This window comes from Xenopus laevis, chromosome 7L (assembly GCF_017654675.1).
Source record: "Xenopus laevis strain J_2021 chromosome 7L, Xenopus_laevis_v10.1, whole genome shotgun sequence".
NCBI lineage: Eukaryota > Metazoa > Chordata > Amphibia > Anura > Pipidae > Xenopus > Xenopus laevis.
Window position 1 is genome coordinate 59,150,854 of NC_054383.1, and position 16,246 is coordinate 59,167,099.

General features: G+C 39.4%; 1 protein-coding gene across 1 annotated transcript in view; it reads right to left on the bottom strand.

Moving 5' to 3' along the window:
• The window catches only part of LOC121395447 (reticulon-4 receptor-like 2), an 81,142-nt gene extending 66,753 nt beyond the window's left edge, over nucleotides 1–14,389 (bottom strand). Inside the window, exon 1 of the mRNA XM_041569001.1 lies at nucleotides 14,341–14,389. Within this exon, the coding sequence (XP_041424935.1) occupies nucleotides 14,341–14,371 (31 nt within the window). The 5' untranslated portion in view covers nucleotides 14,372–14,389. The remainder of the gene's footprint in view (nucleotides 1–14,340) is intronic.
• Nucleotides 14,390–16,246: the final 1,857 nt, after the last annotated feature.

Sequence of the window (16,246 nt, forward strand, 5' to 3'; positions counted from 1 at the left end):
GGCTATAGGAGTCCTCAAAGTGTCAGTCAATAGAGATGACCTCTGTTCAAGTCTGGCCCAGGATAGGGATATTCTGCTTATACTACCAGCAAAACAAAGCAGCTTTGTGATTTAAGGCCAAGTTTTCTGCTCTGTGTTATTATTTTGGGCCCATTTTTTCTTCAATTTCTCAATCCCCTAGTTAGTGTTTTTTTAGAATACAGGGCCGGCTGTTCTTCCACACCAGTTAGGTAACTGATTGGACAGCAGATGGAGGCATCCTAGGAGTGTTAATTTTTTTTTTCCCACTCTGTCTGTGCCCTCTTGGAACACCAGCAGTTTTGGATCTTTCCTCCTCACAGTTACATACTGGAGTTGCTACCTTTCCTATTGCTTTGGGTGAGAATGTATTTGGCTCTCCTGAGCAGGATCATAGTCTTCCCTTAAGTGGGACGGTTGCAGTCATTACAGTAGAGTGTTAAGGATATTTTATGTATCTGTCCTACAGGTTTGTCTAGCTTCAAATGGGAGGTTTGGAAGTGTTTTTTGTCTGTTTTGACCATGTCTGTCACATTGTTCCCTATACTAGGGGGATTTACATTTACACCTGCTGAAAATTGTGTCTGAAACATTCGCACAGAGCTCAATGTCCAGGTAACTTCCAGATACGACACTCCTATTATCCTGGTTTGTTCTCGGGTTCACATTCCTCTGCCACTCCTGATACATATGACCCAGCATGACTCTAGTGGATCAGAAGCCCTTCTGACACTTACTGGAACATCCATAGGGTCCCTCCAGTTCTAAGGTCAGCCTCAACGATTAAATATGTAGTATAGTTGATTCCACATATAAATGGGTCCCTTACGGGTAGAAAGAACACAGGTTGTGGGTGACTATAAGCATTTATCCAGGGCATATAATCTGCCTCCATAAATTTTGGGATTAGTCCTTTAGTTGCATGGGGGTTATTGGGATCTGTAACCTTAAGGGTATTCAGTTATACCTCTCAGAGTACTAGGTTGGGTCAACCAACAGGGGCTCTATTTCTTAGGTACTGTAGTTGCTCAGCTCTTCACAGTTAATTGAGTCTGCCTCATCACAGGACCTTACACAGTGTAAGGCATTCTAATCCCAATTATTTTCTCAGGTGCCCTTGTCTCCGATCTTTAGGATCTGTTTTCTGTTAGAACAGTCCTGACTAACATGCATTCTGATATGAAGATATTTATGGTACCTTAGGGTACATTGTATAACCTACATTTATGGTTATATCCTAAACAGATCATTCCTATATTGGGTCTGTTTTGGGTTCTTACAGGTGTTTCTTACAGGTACCTTGCAATTTGCACTGAAATTAGGCATACATGTGATGAATGCTTTTTGGTGAGTAGGAGAGTAAGTATTTCAGCTTGCTGAATTTGCCTTGCACAGGACTGTCTTCCTCTCTCTCTCTTCTGGAGGGTGAAGTGGTGGTTAGTGAGCTAACTTGTTTCTCTCTCTCTCTCTCTCGATACTCCTTTCCTTATTACAGATTCTTGTTAAAGTATATTCCCTCCCATGGGATAATGTTAACTTGCTACGTCCCGTAACGTACTGACATGGAGTTCGTCTAGGGAAAAAGGAAGATTATTTCATACTTACAGAGATCTTCCTTTCCTTTTTTTTCGGTAATTTAAGAGCTTGTTACAAAGACGCCGGTAGGTGGGTGTGGTTGGCCTTTTAAAGGCTTTGGGAGGTTCCTTCTAATGGGAGGAGGGGCTATCCCGGAGTTCGTCTAGGAAAGGAAGATCTCGGTAAGTATGAAATAATCTTCCTTTATTCTTGATTTAGTAATCTCAAATGACCCAGAACTTGTAGCAAATGTGCAAGTCATTGAACCCCTGGGTAATAGTGACCATAATGTTATATCTTTTAATGTCTGGTGCAAAAAACAAAAATATACTGGGGCAACAAAAACCATGAATTTTGGAAAGGCTAATTTTAGTGCCTTGAGGGCTGCCCTACAGAGCATTGATTGGGGCATTAGGTTTTCGGCTAAAAACACAGAACAGAAATGGTTGTCCTTTAAAATGCTATTAAACCATTACTGTTCTCAATTTATTCCCTTAACGACTAAACGTAGAAGCTCTAAGAATCATCCTGTGTGGCTTAATACAGAAGTAAAGAAGTTAATGGGAAAGAAGAGAAAGGCATTTAAAAACTACAAATCTGTAAGGACAACAGCTGCATTTAATAAATATAAACACTGTAATAAATATTGTAAATCAGCAATCCGGAAGGCTAAGAAAAGAAATGAAGAGATAATTGCGTTGGAGGTGAAAACTAACCCTAAAAAGTTTTTTAAATATATTAATAGTAAAAAGATGCAGGTTGAGAGTGTTGCTCCCTTAAATAATGGTACCAGTATGGTTGTAACAGATAAAGAAAAGGCAAATGTGTTAAATCAGTTCTTTTCTTCAGTGTATACAATAGAGGAGTCTGGGTTCACAGGCTCACTTTATAACTGCACGAATGGTTCAGCTCAATCTAGTCAGTGGCTGACTCAGGATATGATTCAAAAAGCTTTAATACAAATTAATGTAAACAAGGCTCCAGGGCCTGATGGCATACATCCCCGGGTTCTAAGAGAGCTTAGTTCAGTTTTAGACCAGCCCTTATTTCTGATTTTCTCAGATTCACTGTCATCTGGTATGGTGCCTATGGATTGGAGAAAAACTGATGTTATTCCAATATTTTAAAAGGGATTACGATCTCAGCCTGGCAATTATAGGCCAGTAAGCTTGACATCTGTGGTGGGCAAATTATTTGAAGGCTTTTTAAGTTATTACATTCAAAATTTTGTCCTAATAAATGGCATTATGAGCAACAATCAGCATGGCTTTATGAAGGATAGGTCATGTCAGATGAATTTGATTGCATTTTACGATGTGGTAAGTAAGATTCTGGACAGTGGGGGGGGCAGTAGATGTGATCTATTTGGATTTTGCCAAAGCGTTTGATACTGTGCCCCACAAATGACTGCTTTCTAAACTAAGGTCTGTTGGGCTTAATGAAGTCGTTTGCACGTGGATAGGAAACTGGCTACGGGATAGGGTACAGAGGGTGGTTGTTAATGGGACATTCTCTACTTGGAGTAAGGTTCTTAGTGGGGTCCCCCAGGGCTCAGTATTGGGTCCACTTTTATTTAACTTGTTCATTAATGACTTAGGGGAGGGTGTTGTAAGTAATGTATCAGTGTTTGCAGATGACACAAAATTATCCAGCCCAATTAATTCCATCCAGGATGTGGCATCCTTGCAACAGGATCTTGACAAACTGGCAATCTGGGCAGCTAAGTGGCAAATGAGATTCAATGTTGATAAATGTAAAGCAATTCATCTGGAATGTAAAAATATCCAATCCACGTATACCCTTAATGGGACTGCACTAGGCAAATCCATTATGGAAAAGGACCTTGGAGTCCTTGTAGATGATAAACTTGGCTGTAACAAGCAATGCCAGTCGGCAGCATCAAGGGCAAATAAGGTCTTGAGCTGTATTAAAAGGGGCATAGAGTCAAGGGAGGAGGGGGTCATTCTTCCACTGTATAGAGCACTGGTAAGGCCCTATCTAGAATATGCCGTACAGTTTTGGCCTCCATCACTCAAACAGGACATTATTGTATTAGAGAAGGTACAGAGAAGGTCAACTAAGCTGGTAAAAGGTATTGAAAATCTTAGCTATGAGGAAAGACTGGCCACATTGGGGATGTTCACGCTGGAGAAGAGGCACTTAAGGGGTGATATGATGACTATGTATAAATATATAAGGGGATCATATAATAATCTCTCTAATGCTTTATTTACCAGTAGGTCTTTCCAGCTGACACAAGGTCACCCATTCTGATTAGAAGAAAAAAGGTTCCGCCTAAATATTCGGAAGGGTTTTTTTACAGTGAGAGCCGTGAAGATGTGGAATTCTCTCCCTGAATCAGTTGTACAGGCTGATACATTAGATAGCTTTAAGAAGGGGTTGGATAGCTTTTTAGCAAGTAAGGGAATACAGGGTTATGGGTAATAGCTCATAGTCCAGGTTGATCCAGGGACTAGTCTGATTGCCATTTTGGAGTCAGGAAGGAATTTTTCCCCCTCTGAGGCAAATTGGAGAGGCTTCAGATGGGTTTTTTTGCCTTCCTCTGGATCAACTGCCAGATAGGTAGTTAATATATATAAAAAAAAGGTTGAACTCGATGGACATGTCTTTTTTCAACCTTACTTACTATGTTACTATGTAAATAAAGAACCTTTGTGGAATCCAAGTGTATGGTGAGTTTAGCTATCTGGCGAAGACAAGACATCCCTACCCTTTCCCCACAGCTGCAGCTTACAACACTTTCATTAAAGGTACTTGTATTCCTTGCTCTTCCATACAGTAAAGCTCAGTGCAACTCAGTCCTTCCTACCTTCCATTCAAAATTGAGCACTGCTGCGCCTGTTGATGTAGGGGAACCATGGAGCTACCTTCACCTTCAGACCAGGCATTTGCTCTAGATCTTGCTCCAGATAGTACCCTGTACTGAAATTCATTTGTGCCAGAAGAATAGGGCACACACATCACTTGCACATCTGACACTGGATATGATGCCAGGGAGACTAAAAATATTTGGAGCAACTCTGCCTGATTTGCAACAAAGCACATGCACAGTTGTGTTCATTTTGGCAAATTAAACACAACTGTGGTAGAAGCAGCACAATTGCATCAAGAGGTACAGTAATGATGCCAGAATTCTGGGGAAAATGCTACATTGTTATAAAAAAGAATGCCAATTGCACTCAACATTGTAATTTGCTCACTGCACTATAGACTTGAAATCTTTTTAAATATGTCTGCACTATTTTTTTTATATTTCTTATGAAATTAGTATAACACAGTGGGTGTCATTTATAAAGTATGAGCAGCATATATTTATTTACAGAGTGCAATATTTTAGTGTTTTTTCCTGAACACTAATTGCGTAAAAATATTTGCAAATCAGATGGGTGTTTGCGAATTTGTGCCTAAAAAAGCATTGACAGTCATTTAACCTTTTCGCTGCCAGACAATTTGGCTGATTTGGTACTTTTATTGCCAGACCATTTTTGAACATTTTATACTTTCACTTTAAGGACCTTTCCGGGGGGGGGGTTCTTTTAGTTTACCCAGGAAAACAATATATGGTTTTTTTTCATACTAGAATTTTGGTGTAATTCCCCTTCTGTAAAAAAATATAGGCTTCAAAGTGCCTAAAAAAAATGAAAAAAAATCATGTTTTACATAGTACAATTACATATATCAGAAACATCATTTATTTTATGTACAAGAACACAGCCGATTTGGAAAGGTCTATGTCTCCTGAACACAGCAATACCAAATACTGTATATATAGTTTTATGGAGATTTCTCACTTATATAGATCAAAATCTATAAGCAGTACACTAGCAAATTTCCAAAGCACCGCTCCACAAAACGGCATTCTTCTGCTTTCAAGGCCAAACATTCCACTAACAGTAGGTTCACCCCAGATATTTTATATATGGTTCACAACCATATATTTTCAGAAAGTACACATTCCCCCGAATCTAAATTGGGTATGCATGTCTTTCTACCCCAAAGCACCAAGCTGCAAATCTTTCCTAAATTTGGCAATTTTGGGGACATTTCCAAAAATCACCTCAAAACTTCCACCCTGCAATATCTTATATCGAACATACCATTAGTTATCAAGACAAATTACCCCAAATATGAAATCCTGGGGTCTGCTGAACAGTTTGATGTCCAATATGTACCTGACATATACGTGCGGGCCTCAAAAGGAAGAGCCCCCATTTCAGGTACTGCAAAAAAAACACATTTACATCATTTTGGGGTGGGCAAAGGTAGAAAAAAGTACAATCACCCCAGAAAACCATATATTTTCAGAAAGTACACATTCCCCCGAATCTAAATTGGGTATGCATGTCTTTCTACCCCAAAAAACCAAGCCGCAAATCTTTCCTAAATTTGGCAATTTTGGGGACATTTCCAAAAATCACCTCTAAACTTCCAACCTGCAGCCTGGGGTCTGCTGAACAGTTTGATGTCCAATATGTATAGGTGTACCTAAGCACGTGGCATATAGGGGCCTCAAAGGGCAGACCCCCCATTTGGTCTATCATTTCAGGTACTGCAAAATCAACACATTTACATAATTTTTGGGTGGACAAAGGTAGAAAAAAAAGTACATTTACCCCAGAAAACCATATATTTTCAGAAAGTACACATTCCCCCGAATCTAAATTGGGTATGCATGTCTTTCTATCCCAAAGCACCAAGCCGCAAATATTTCCTAAATTTGGCAATTTTGGGGACATTTCCAAAAATCACCTCTAAACTTCCAACCTGCAGCATCTTATATCGAACATACTATTAGTTATCAAGACAAATTACCCCAAATATGAAAGCCTGGGGTCTGTTGAACAATTTGATGTCCAATATGTATAGGTGTACCTAAGCACATGGCATATAGGGGCCTCAAAAGGAAGACCCCCATTTGGTCTATCATTTCAGATACTGCAAAATCAACACATTTACATCATTTTGGGGTGGGCAAAGGTATTAAAAAGTACGTTCACCCCAGAAAACCATATAAAGTACACATTCCCGCGAATCTAAATTGGATATGCATGTCTTTCTACCCCAAAGCACCAAGCTGCAAATCTTTCCTAAATTTGGCGATGTTAGTGACATTTCCAAAAATCACCTCAAAACTTCCACCCTGCAGCACCTTATTTCATACATACTATTAGGTATCAAGATAAATCACCCCAAATATGAAAGCCTGGGGTCCTCTGAACAGTTTGATGCCCAATGTACATAGGATTATCGAAGTACATGGCATGTAAAGACCCCAGAATCTACCTTGTGCATACTTATTTGATGGCTTACATTTACACTAATTTCCAAACATTACCAGTTTTATATGGGATAAAAGCTACAAAAAGTTATGGTGAACTCTAAAAAACATATATTTTTGGAAAGTACACATTTTGACGAATCTAAAATGGGTAATTATGTCTGTCTACTCCAAACTACCTTACTGCAAAGCTACGCTAAAGGCAGTGGTTTTTATGACATTTCTGAAAATTGTCTAAAAATATTGCAATTGGCCGCATTTATCTCACCCAATTTCTTACATACAATTGTAAAACCTAAATATTGATGCAAAGGGTCTACTGAACAGTTTGATGCCCAATGTGCATAGATATACCAAAACAGCTGGCATGTGCAGACCCCCAAAAACTTTGTGTATTTGAATTTTCTCCGCTATCATTTCACCTTCTGTGAATATAGACCAGTGACTGTGTATTGTGCCACAAGACCCCCTAACAACACACATACCTCCCAAAACCATATATTTTTGTAAAGTACACATTCTGATGAATACAAAATTGGAAAAAAGCCTGAAAAGAAAAAGAATAAAGCTAACTTAGTAAAATGTGTATTTGTACATACATGTATGTGTAAATGTGTGCATAAATAAATATTTTCACTGTGCAAATCATTTTGAACTGCGCTAGTTTATAAAATTTTAATTGAAGGGGAAGGAAAGGCCTATTTACTTAGGGTGCCAAAAGTTCGGCACTCTGGAAGAACCCCTGGACTAGTGCAGTTTTCTGCTGATAGGAGCACTGGCCTGGGGTTTCAGTAAGTAAATACTATCACTTGGGGTGCCTAAATACAGCATTTCCTTCTCCTTTCAGGCTTGGGGAACCTTAGTATTTTGTTAATTTACCCTAACGTGTCTGATGTATTGTACTTTACAAAGTTCTATATATTTCTATATATTTGATTTCATTGTATATGGAGCTGAAGGAATTGTTTGCTTTGCAAGGCATGTGTGGAGACCTAAGCTATGGTCTCAAGCAATTAACTATATCTGTATATAAATCACTCCAGGAGACAATGGGTTAAGGGGGACAGGCTGGTGGTTACCTTGTAGTATGTGCTACAGGTCACATATATCAGCCTGCTTGAACAATGGAAGGCAGGACTCCTGCTACACCCTGGGGAGTAAAGAGGAAGACCAGCCAATGGAATGATAGCAAGGGGTGGGGTCTTAAACCAAGGGGATTTTCAAACTGGACACAGAGGACCTGGGCGAGGCAGTTACATAGTTAGTTAGTTAAATTGGATTGAAAAAAGACAAAGTCCATCAAGTTCAACCCCTCCAAATGAAAACCCAGCATCCATACACATACCCCTCCCTACTTTTAATTAAATTCTATATACCCATACCTATACTAACTATAGAGCTTAGTATCACAATAGCCTTTGATATTATGTCTGTCCAAAAAATCATCCAAGCCATTCTTAAAGGCATTAACTGAATCAGCCATCACAACATCACCCGGCAGTGCATTCCACAACCTCACTGTCCTGACTGTGAAGAACCCCCTACGTTGCTTCAAATGAAAGTTCTTTTCTTCTAGTCTAAAGAGGTGGCCTCTGGTACGGTGATCCACTTTATGGGTAAAAAGGTCCCCTGCTCTTTGTCTATAATGTCCTCTAATGTACTTGTAAAGTGTAATCATGTCCCCCGCCTTTTTTCCAGAGAAAACAACCCCAACCTTGACAGTCTACCCACATAATTTAAGTCTTTCATCCCTCTAACCAATTTAGTTGCACGTCTCTGTACTCTCTCCAGCTCATTTATATCCCTCTTAAGGACTGGAGTCCAAAACTGCACTGCATACTCCAGATGAGGCCTTACCAGGGACCTATAAAGAGGCATAATTATGTTTTCATCTCTTGAGTTAATGCCCTTTTTTATGCAAGACAGAACTTTATTTGCTTTAGTAGCCACAGAATGACACTGCCCAGAATTAGACTAGAGTTCTCTACAAAGACCTCTAGATCCTTCTCATTTAAGGAAACTCCCAACACACTGCCATTTAGTGTATAACTTGCATTTATATTATTTTTGCCAAAGTGCATAACCTTGCATTTATCAACATTGAACCTCATTTTCCAGTTTGCTGCCCAGTTTTCCAATTTAGACAAATCACTCTGCAAAGTGGCAGCATCCTGCATGGAACCTATAGTACAATTTAGTATCATCTGCAAAAATTGAAACAGTACTTTCAATGCCCACCTCCAGGTCATTAATAAACAAGTTGAAAAGCAAGGGACCTAGTACAGAGCCCTGCGGTACTCCACTAACAACACTGGTCCAATTAGAAAATGTTCCATTTACCACCACTCTTTGTAGTCTATCTTTTAGCCAGTTCTCTATCCAGGTACAAATACTATGTTCCAGGCCAACATTCCTTAATTTAACCATTAATCTTTTGTGTGGCACTGTATCAAATGCTTTAGCAAAGTCTAAGTAAATCACATCCACTGCCATCCCAGAATCAAGGTCTCTACTTACCTTCTCACTGGTTTAAAACCCAGTGGTTTAAAACCCAGTGGTAAGACTTACACATGCATCTTTCCCTACTTTTGATGAGCAAAAAGAAAGTATTGGTGCCTATTTAAGAACTTTTGAAATTATGTGTGAGGATTATAAGGTTCCTAAAACAGAGTGGACAAAAATCCTGGTGGATAAACTTACAGGCAAGGCAAATGATATGTACAGGGAAATGCTGTACCCACAACGGACTGACTATGAGGAAGTGAAATAGGTTCTCTTAAATAACTATGCCATTTCCCCAGAGTCATACCATCATTCTTTTCGAACTCTAAATAAAGTTAGTAATGACACTTACTGGGACTTTGGAAATAAACTGAGGAGAAATTTTGACCAGTGGGTCACAACCAGTCAAGTCAGAACTTTGGACTATTGGAGCAGTTTTTAGAGAAATGTTCTCCAGAGGTCCGAGGCTGGGTGTGGGACCGTTCCCCTAAGACTATAGAAAAGGCTGCAAAATTGGCAGATAAATGGATAGAGGGATAAATTCAAGCTCGCCGTGTATGTCTTAGCTCCTTGCCTTCAACAGTTCCTATACGCAGAGCAGAGCACCAAGGTGTAAAACGCACCCGGCATCGACTAACCAAGAACTTTTACTGGCCAGGCCTCTCTCAGGATGTCACTAGGTTTTGCCACACCTGTGAGGGATGTCAGCGAGTAGGAAAAGCTGGGGATTTGAGGAGACAGCCATTGCAACCTCTCCCTATTATAGAAGAACCCTTCCAGCGGGGTGGGGTAGATCTGATTGGTCCACTATCCAGGCCTAGTCGTTCAGGAAAGCAATACATTTTAACTGTGGTAGATTATGCAACTCGCTTACCCAGAGGCAGTTGCCTCTCGGCCCATCGATGCTACTTCTGTTGCGGATGCCCTTGTCCAGATCTTCTCCAGTGTGGGATTTCCCAGTGAGATTCTGTCAGATCAGGGACCTCAATTTATGTCCCAAATACTCCAATGTCTTTGGCAACGTTGTGGTTTGAAGGCCATCCACTCTACCCCATATCATCCACAAACCAATGGGCTATGTGAAAGATTCAATGGAACTCTCAAAAATATGCTAAAAACCTTTGTGGAGATGAGTGAAAGGGACTGGGAACGCTACCTACCTCCCCTGCTATTTGCATATAGGGAAGTTCCCCAAGAATCTATAGGCTTCTCCCCATTTGAATAGCTGTATGGTCGCAAAGTGCGTGGCCCACTAGACTTGCTTAGGGAGTACTGGGAAGGAGGAGCACAACACACAAGTAGTTCTATTATACCCTATGTTCTCAAATTCAGAGAGATGACCCAGATGGCACGAGAACATCTTTCCACAGCACAACAGAAACAGAAAAACTGGTACGACCGTCATGCACGAGAACGTAGTTTTCTAGAAGGAGATCAAGTTCTTTTCCTGCTTCCAGTCAAACATGGCAAGCTACAAGCAGCTTGGGAAGGCCCCTACATAGTGACCCAGCGACTGCACGACACAACATATGTTGTATCCCCCACAGACAAGCATATTAACATGATGAAGCCATTCTATATACGGGAGGAACCTGTGTCATTGGTTTATAATCTCCCCACTGAAGGTAGCGATGAATGTTCCATTCCAAACCTTTTACCTGATCAGAAGGAACCATCCACAATCCAGCATGTCACCCTGGGAGATCAACTCAGAACAACAGAAACAATTGCAGCATTTGCTACAAACCTTTTCACCTATTCCAGGTCACACAACTGTAACAGAACATCAAGTGCTTACTGAAAACCACTCCCCAATTTGTTGTCAACCATATAGAATTTCAGAAGCAGCGCGTATCGAAATGCGCAAAGAACTGGATGAGATGCTTTCACTTGGGGTCATTGTCCCTTCACACAGTCCATGGGCAGCCCCTGTTGTTCTGGTGCCTAAAAAAGATGGAAGATTTTGTGTTGATTATAGGAAGCTCAACGCTATCACAACCACAGATTCATACCCCATGCCTAGGATAGATGAACTTTTAGACAGGCTTGGGGAGGGCAAACTATTTGACTATCCAGGATTTGAGCAGAGGGTACTGGCAGATTCCACTGGCTGCAGAAGCAAAGGCCAAATCTGTCTTTATCACACCATTTGGTTTGTATCAATTCACAGACATGCCATTTGGTTTTAAAAAATGCACCAGCCACGTTTCAACGCCTAGTAAACTCTATACTAGAAGGCTGCCAAGACTTGGCACAGGCCTATTTGGATGACATTGCCATATACAGCCAGACTGGGATGATCATATTAAACATCTTCAACAAGTCTTAGATAGATAGATGCCTTACTTAGGCCACCGTGTGGGTGGGGGACAACTAAGACCAGACCCTGCTAAAGTGGAGGCCATAACCCAGTGGCCCATATCCCACACTCAGAAGCAGGTCCAGGCTTTTCTGGGAACTGCTAATTAGTACAGAAAGTTTATACCAAATTACAGCTCTATTGTTAAACCACTCACAGATCTGACGAGTCGGAATCATGCAAAGACCATCCAGTGGACTCCTGACTACGAAACAGCTATGAACACCCTGAAATGTGCCCTCACCAGTTCACCAGTGCTGGCAGCTCCAGACTTCACTAGACGTTTCATCGTGCAGACAGATGCTTCTACATATGGAATCGGAGCAGTGCTTTCACAGGTGAATCATAATCATCATCTACCTCAGCCGGAAACTACTGGCCTTTGCTACAGTAGAAAAAGAATGTTTGGCAATCGTATGGGCATTGAAAAAACTGCAGCCCTATTTATATGGCAACGAGTTTACAGTAATTACAGACCATAATCTCCTGAGCTGCTACAACGAGTGTCTGGGGACAATGGAAAGCTACTACGGTGGAGCCTTGCTTTACAACAGTATTCTTTTACTATACAGCACCTAGGTGGCAAGGAACATGGTAATGCCGATGGCTTATCAAGACAAGAAGAACAAGGGTAAGGCCATTAAGCAATGCCTCAGTCCCCACCCAACAGTGGGGGTGCCTTGTGGCATTCCACCGTGGGGGGGGGACACGATGGAGACCTAAGCTATGGTCTCAAGCAATTAACAGACTATATCTGTATATAAATCACTCCAGGAGACAATGAGTTAAGGGGGACAGGCTGGTGGTTACCTTGTAGTATGCGCTACAGGTCACATACACCAGCCTGCTTGAACAATGGAAGGCAGGACTCCTGCTACACCCTGGGGGAGTAAAGAGGAAGACCAGCCAATGGAATGATAGCAAGGGGTGGGGTCTTAAGCCCAGGGGATTTTCAAACTGGACACAGAGGACCTGGGCGAGGCAGTTTTTACAGAGTTGTTGTTGGACATAGTGGCTGCGGTGCTATGTCTGACCAAAGTATTGGCTACCCGGTGACGGAGAGATTCCTTTTGGATTACTAACTGCAATTTGGGGGGTTGGTACTTGGTCCATGTTGGATATTCTGGTGGTCATATGTGGAATGTGGAACATTACTCCAGTTGAGGAGAATTACCAGCCAGCTACCCGTGGATTTACTCACATCAGGAATTTTCCCAGCATGGAGAGATAGTTCCATTTGGTTGTCCTATTGTAATTGTATTGTAGTGTAACAAAATCACTGAAACCAATTGGTGAACATTTGTGGTCTTGTCATACGTGACGTCACAGTATGCATAGCTGTAAAGAATTGTGGATTTGTATAAAAAACACCTAATAATCTCTGAGAGAAGTCAGAGGCTGAGACAGTGAATCTTTTGTGGCTGTTTATCTTGCTAGTAAATTATAGGGATTGTGGGGTGGCAGGAACATTATTTATTGCTGGGGATACAGTTTAGCTGGAGGAGTTATTTTTGAGGGCTAAAAAGGTTTTAGAACTGCAGAAAATCAAGCTGTTAGGAGGGCTGGGCCTGCTAAGAGAGAATATCTGTGAGAAAAAATTACATACTGGGAGTTGTGTATAAAGTAGCTGCAAGTATTGAAATAATCTAACAGTAAGGGCTCATACAAAGAGAAAGCTATAGAACTGAATTGGGATGATATATTTTATATTACCTTACACTGCTACAAACTTCATTTTTCTTCAGTACTTTTAAAGTACATACAACATTTATGTGTGCAGTAAAACAAAAAAAACTAAAAAAGTTAAACCTACTGTTGACTGCCATTGCATACAGGATATTTAGCATTTTTTAGCCTCCCCAAACAAAAAAATAACCATCTGCCTATGTTGATTGTTACTAACCTATAGCATAAAAAATTAAACGTTTTTCTTATTAATAATTAAATGAAAATTCCACAGTGCTGAATAAGTTTTATTTGCTTTTGAAGGAAGGTTTTATTACTATTTATTTCACTTCAAATGCAGAGTCCTGTTTCTTTTAGCTACTGAAACATAATACAACATAAATTATTTACAGGCTGTTCGTCTACCTTTTGTATGCCACTCCTGCTTTACTCTGGTATTTTTCTTTCATTCTAAATTGCCTTTGTACATTTGAGCCTTCTACCTATTATTTTCATTTGCCTCTAACAGGTACTATGCACATCTGCCTCAATTTCTTAAATATCTAAAATCTTTCTATTTCCACTTCCCATATCATTTCACCGTTTGCTGTTTCCTCCCTCACACTCTTACTTGCCTACAAAATGTTGTATCATGATTATTGTATTCAACCTATTTTCATATTTTTATTTTCTGAAAGATTCTATATTTTCTTTTATACAGTATTACATATATAAATGTATTACATATTTCAGACTTTAAAATGATTTAACTCATATATCTTAATTATGGTTGGCAAGCATGTATACACTTTTTACAAAATTTGTATATTGCACTCTCTCTGTGCTAAAAATAAAGCATAATAATAAAGTAGAATGTTTAATTTAGGCACTTTCTTTTGCATTATTTGTCTTGTTTTCTTACCTTGGAGATTTGTTGGACACCGTTTTTGCATCCTTGTTTCTGAAGCAACTGTGGATGAAGGACTGAGAAGGAGGAGGTAACAGCACAAAGCAAAAGGGGAGGGATTAAAATAACTCTCTCTGCTATTATGGTTCATACATTGTACACAAAGCTTCATTATGACCACAGATACACCTTAAATGTAAAGGGAACGGGTTCAATTATTCATTAAAATATAATATATTCAAAGGGATGCTGGACAAAAGGTTTTTTTTTATAAACCAGACATGTACAATTTAACTATACAATAAAAAACTAAAAAACACTGATAACTACTGTATGAATGGAATTAAAAACCCACTTAATATATATATATATATATATATATATATATATATATATATATATATATATATATATATATATATATATATATATATATATATATATATATATATATATATATATATATATATATATATATATATATATATATATATATATATATATATATATATATATATATATATATATATATATATATATATATATGTATGTTCCTGTGGGGCCGCACTCCGCTAAACTGTTTCGAAGTCGGGTGCAAGGTAAAAAAAAGATTACATATTGTAGAAAAGACCAGCAACACCGATATATTTTGTGCAAAAAATTCAAGTGTATTGAAAATGCATGTACAGCCAACGTGACGTTTCGGTCCTCTCAGGGACCTTTCTCAAGGCAACCATGCCTATATCACCAAACAATTTAAATACCCCAACCCCCTTGTCAATAGGAAATGACATCATCACTTCAAAGTGCTGTAACATAGTGAATATAGCGAAGTATAAAATAGTATTAAAACAATATCCATACGATCACTCAATGATAATGAGCATCTGCTTGTGTCCCGTGTCCACCTAAATGGATAAAACTACATGTAAGTTATAGTTAAAGTGCATCAAGTGCATGGTATAAATAAAGATTAAAAATTCATCTAACATGTGTTATACATATATATATGTCGGCCGAAATAATTACATGTGCCCGTGCAAGAATTTAATACTATATAAAATCTAAAAACAATGATTAAATTATCAATGTAGGAAATGACCGATGTGGACCTATCAAGTTATACTCCCATATATTTTTTCAGTCAATGCAATTAATCATGCTCGAAAAGACTTTTTATGGTCCAGGTCATGTCATTACATCACTACTTCCAGAAAGGTATTCCAACTACAAGCTTACATACTACAACCTCCAGTACCAAGTTTTGTTCCCAATTTTAAGTATATTTATGTGTCCCCGTTATGTAACATGTCTATCAATTCCTTACTTTCTAAGATTTACAATTCATTCATAAGACTAGTGGGAAGCCCTCTCACAGAAAACAATTTAAAGATAAAGAGCTGTTTAAGCCTTTGGGGGCCACACAATTTAGTTTGTATGTCCAAAACGCCTCCCTCTGAAGTAGGATATGGTCTGTATCTCCCCCTCTGGGTGGGTCGGCAATCCAGTCTATGGGCATACACTTGAAAGAAGATGCCGGGTGCTTTTCTTGAAGCCAATGCTGTGCCACAGGTTGCCTTGAAATATCCTGCTTCCCCTCTATCTTAGGTTTAGGGTCTAGGGCTGCTCTTATAGTTGCACGGTGCATGCTGATCCTCTCCTTTAACTGTCTGCAGGTCTTCCCGTAGTATATTAGTCCGCAAGGACACTTTATGATATACACTACATTACGAGAAGTGCATGTAAGTCTGTGCCTAATAGAGTATCTCTTTCCAGTGTGTGGATGAAAGAATGAATCACCCACGATTAAGCAGTTGCACATGACACAATTGCCACATTTGAAGACCCCCATTCTATTTATTTTAGCAACTGGCATGTATTTGCTTACCGGATCCGTAGGTGAAAGGAGCTCCTTTAGGTT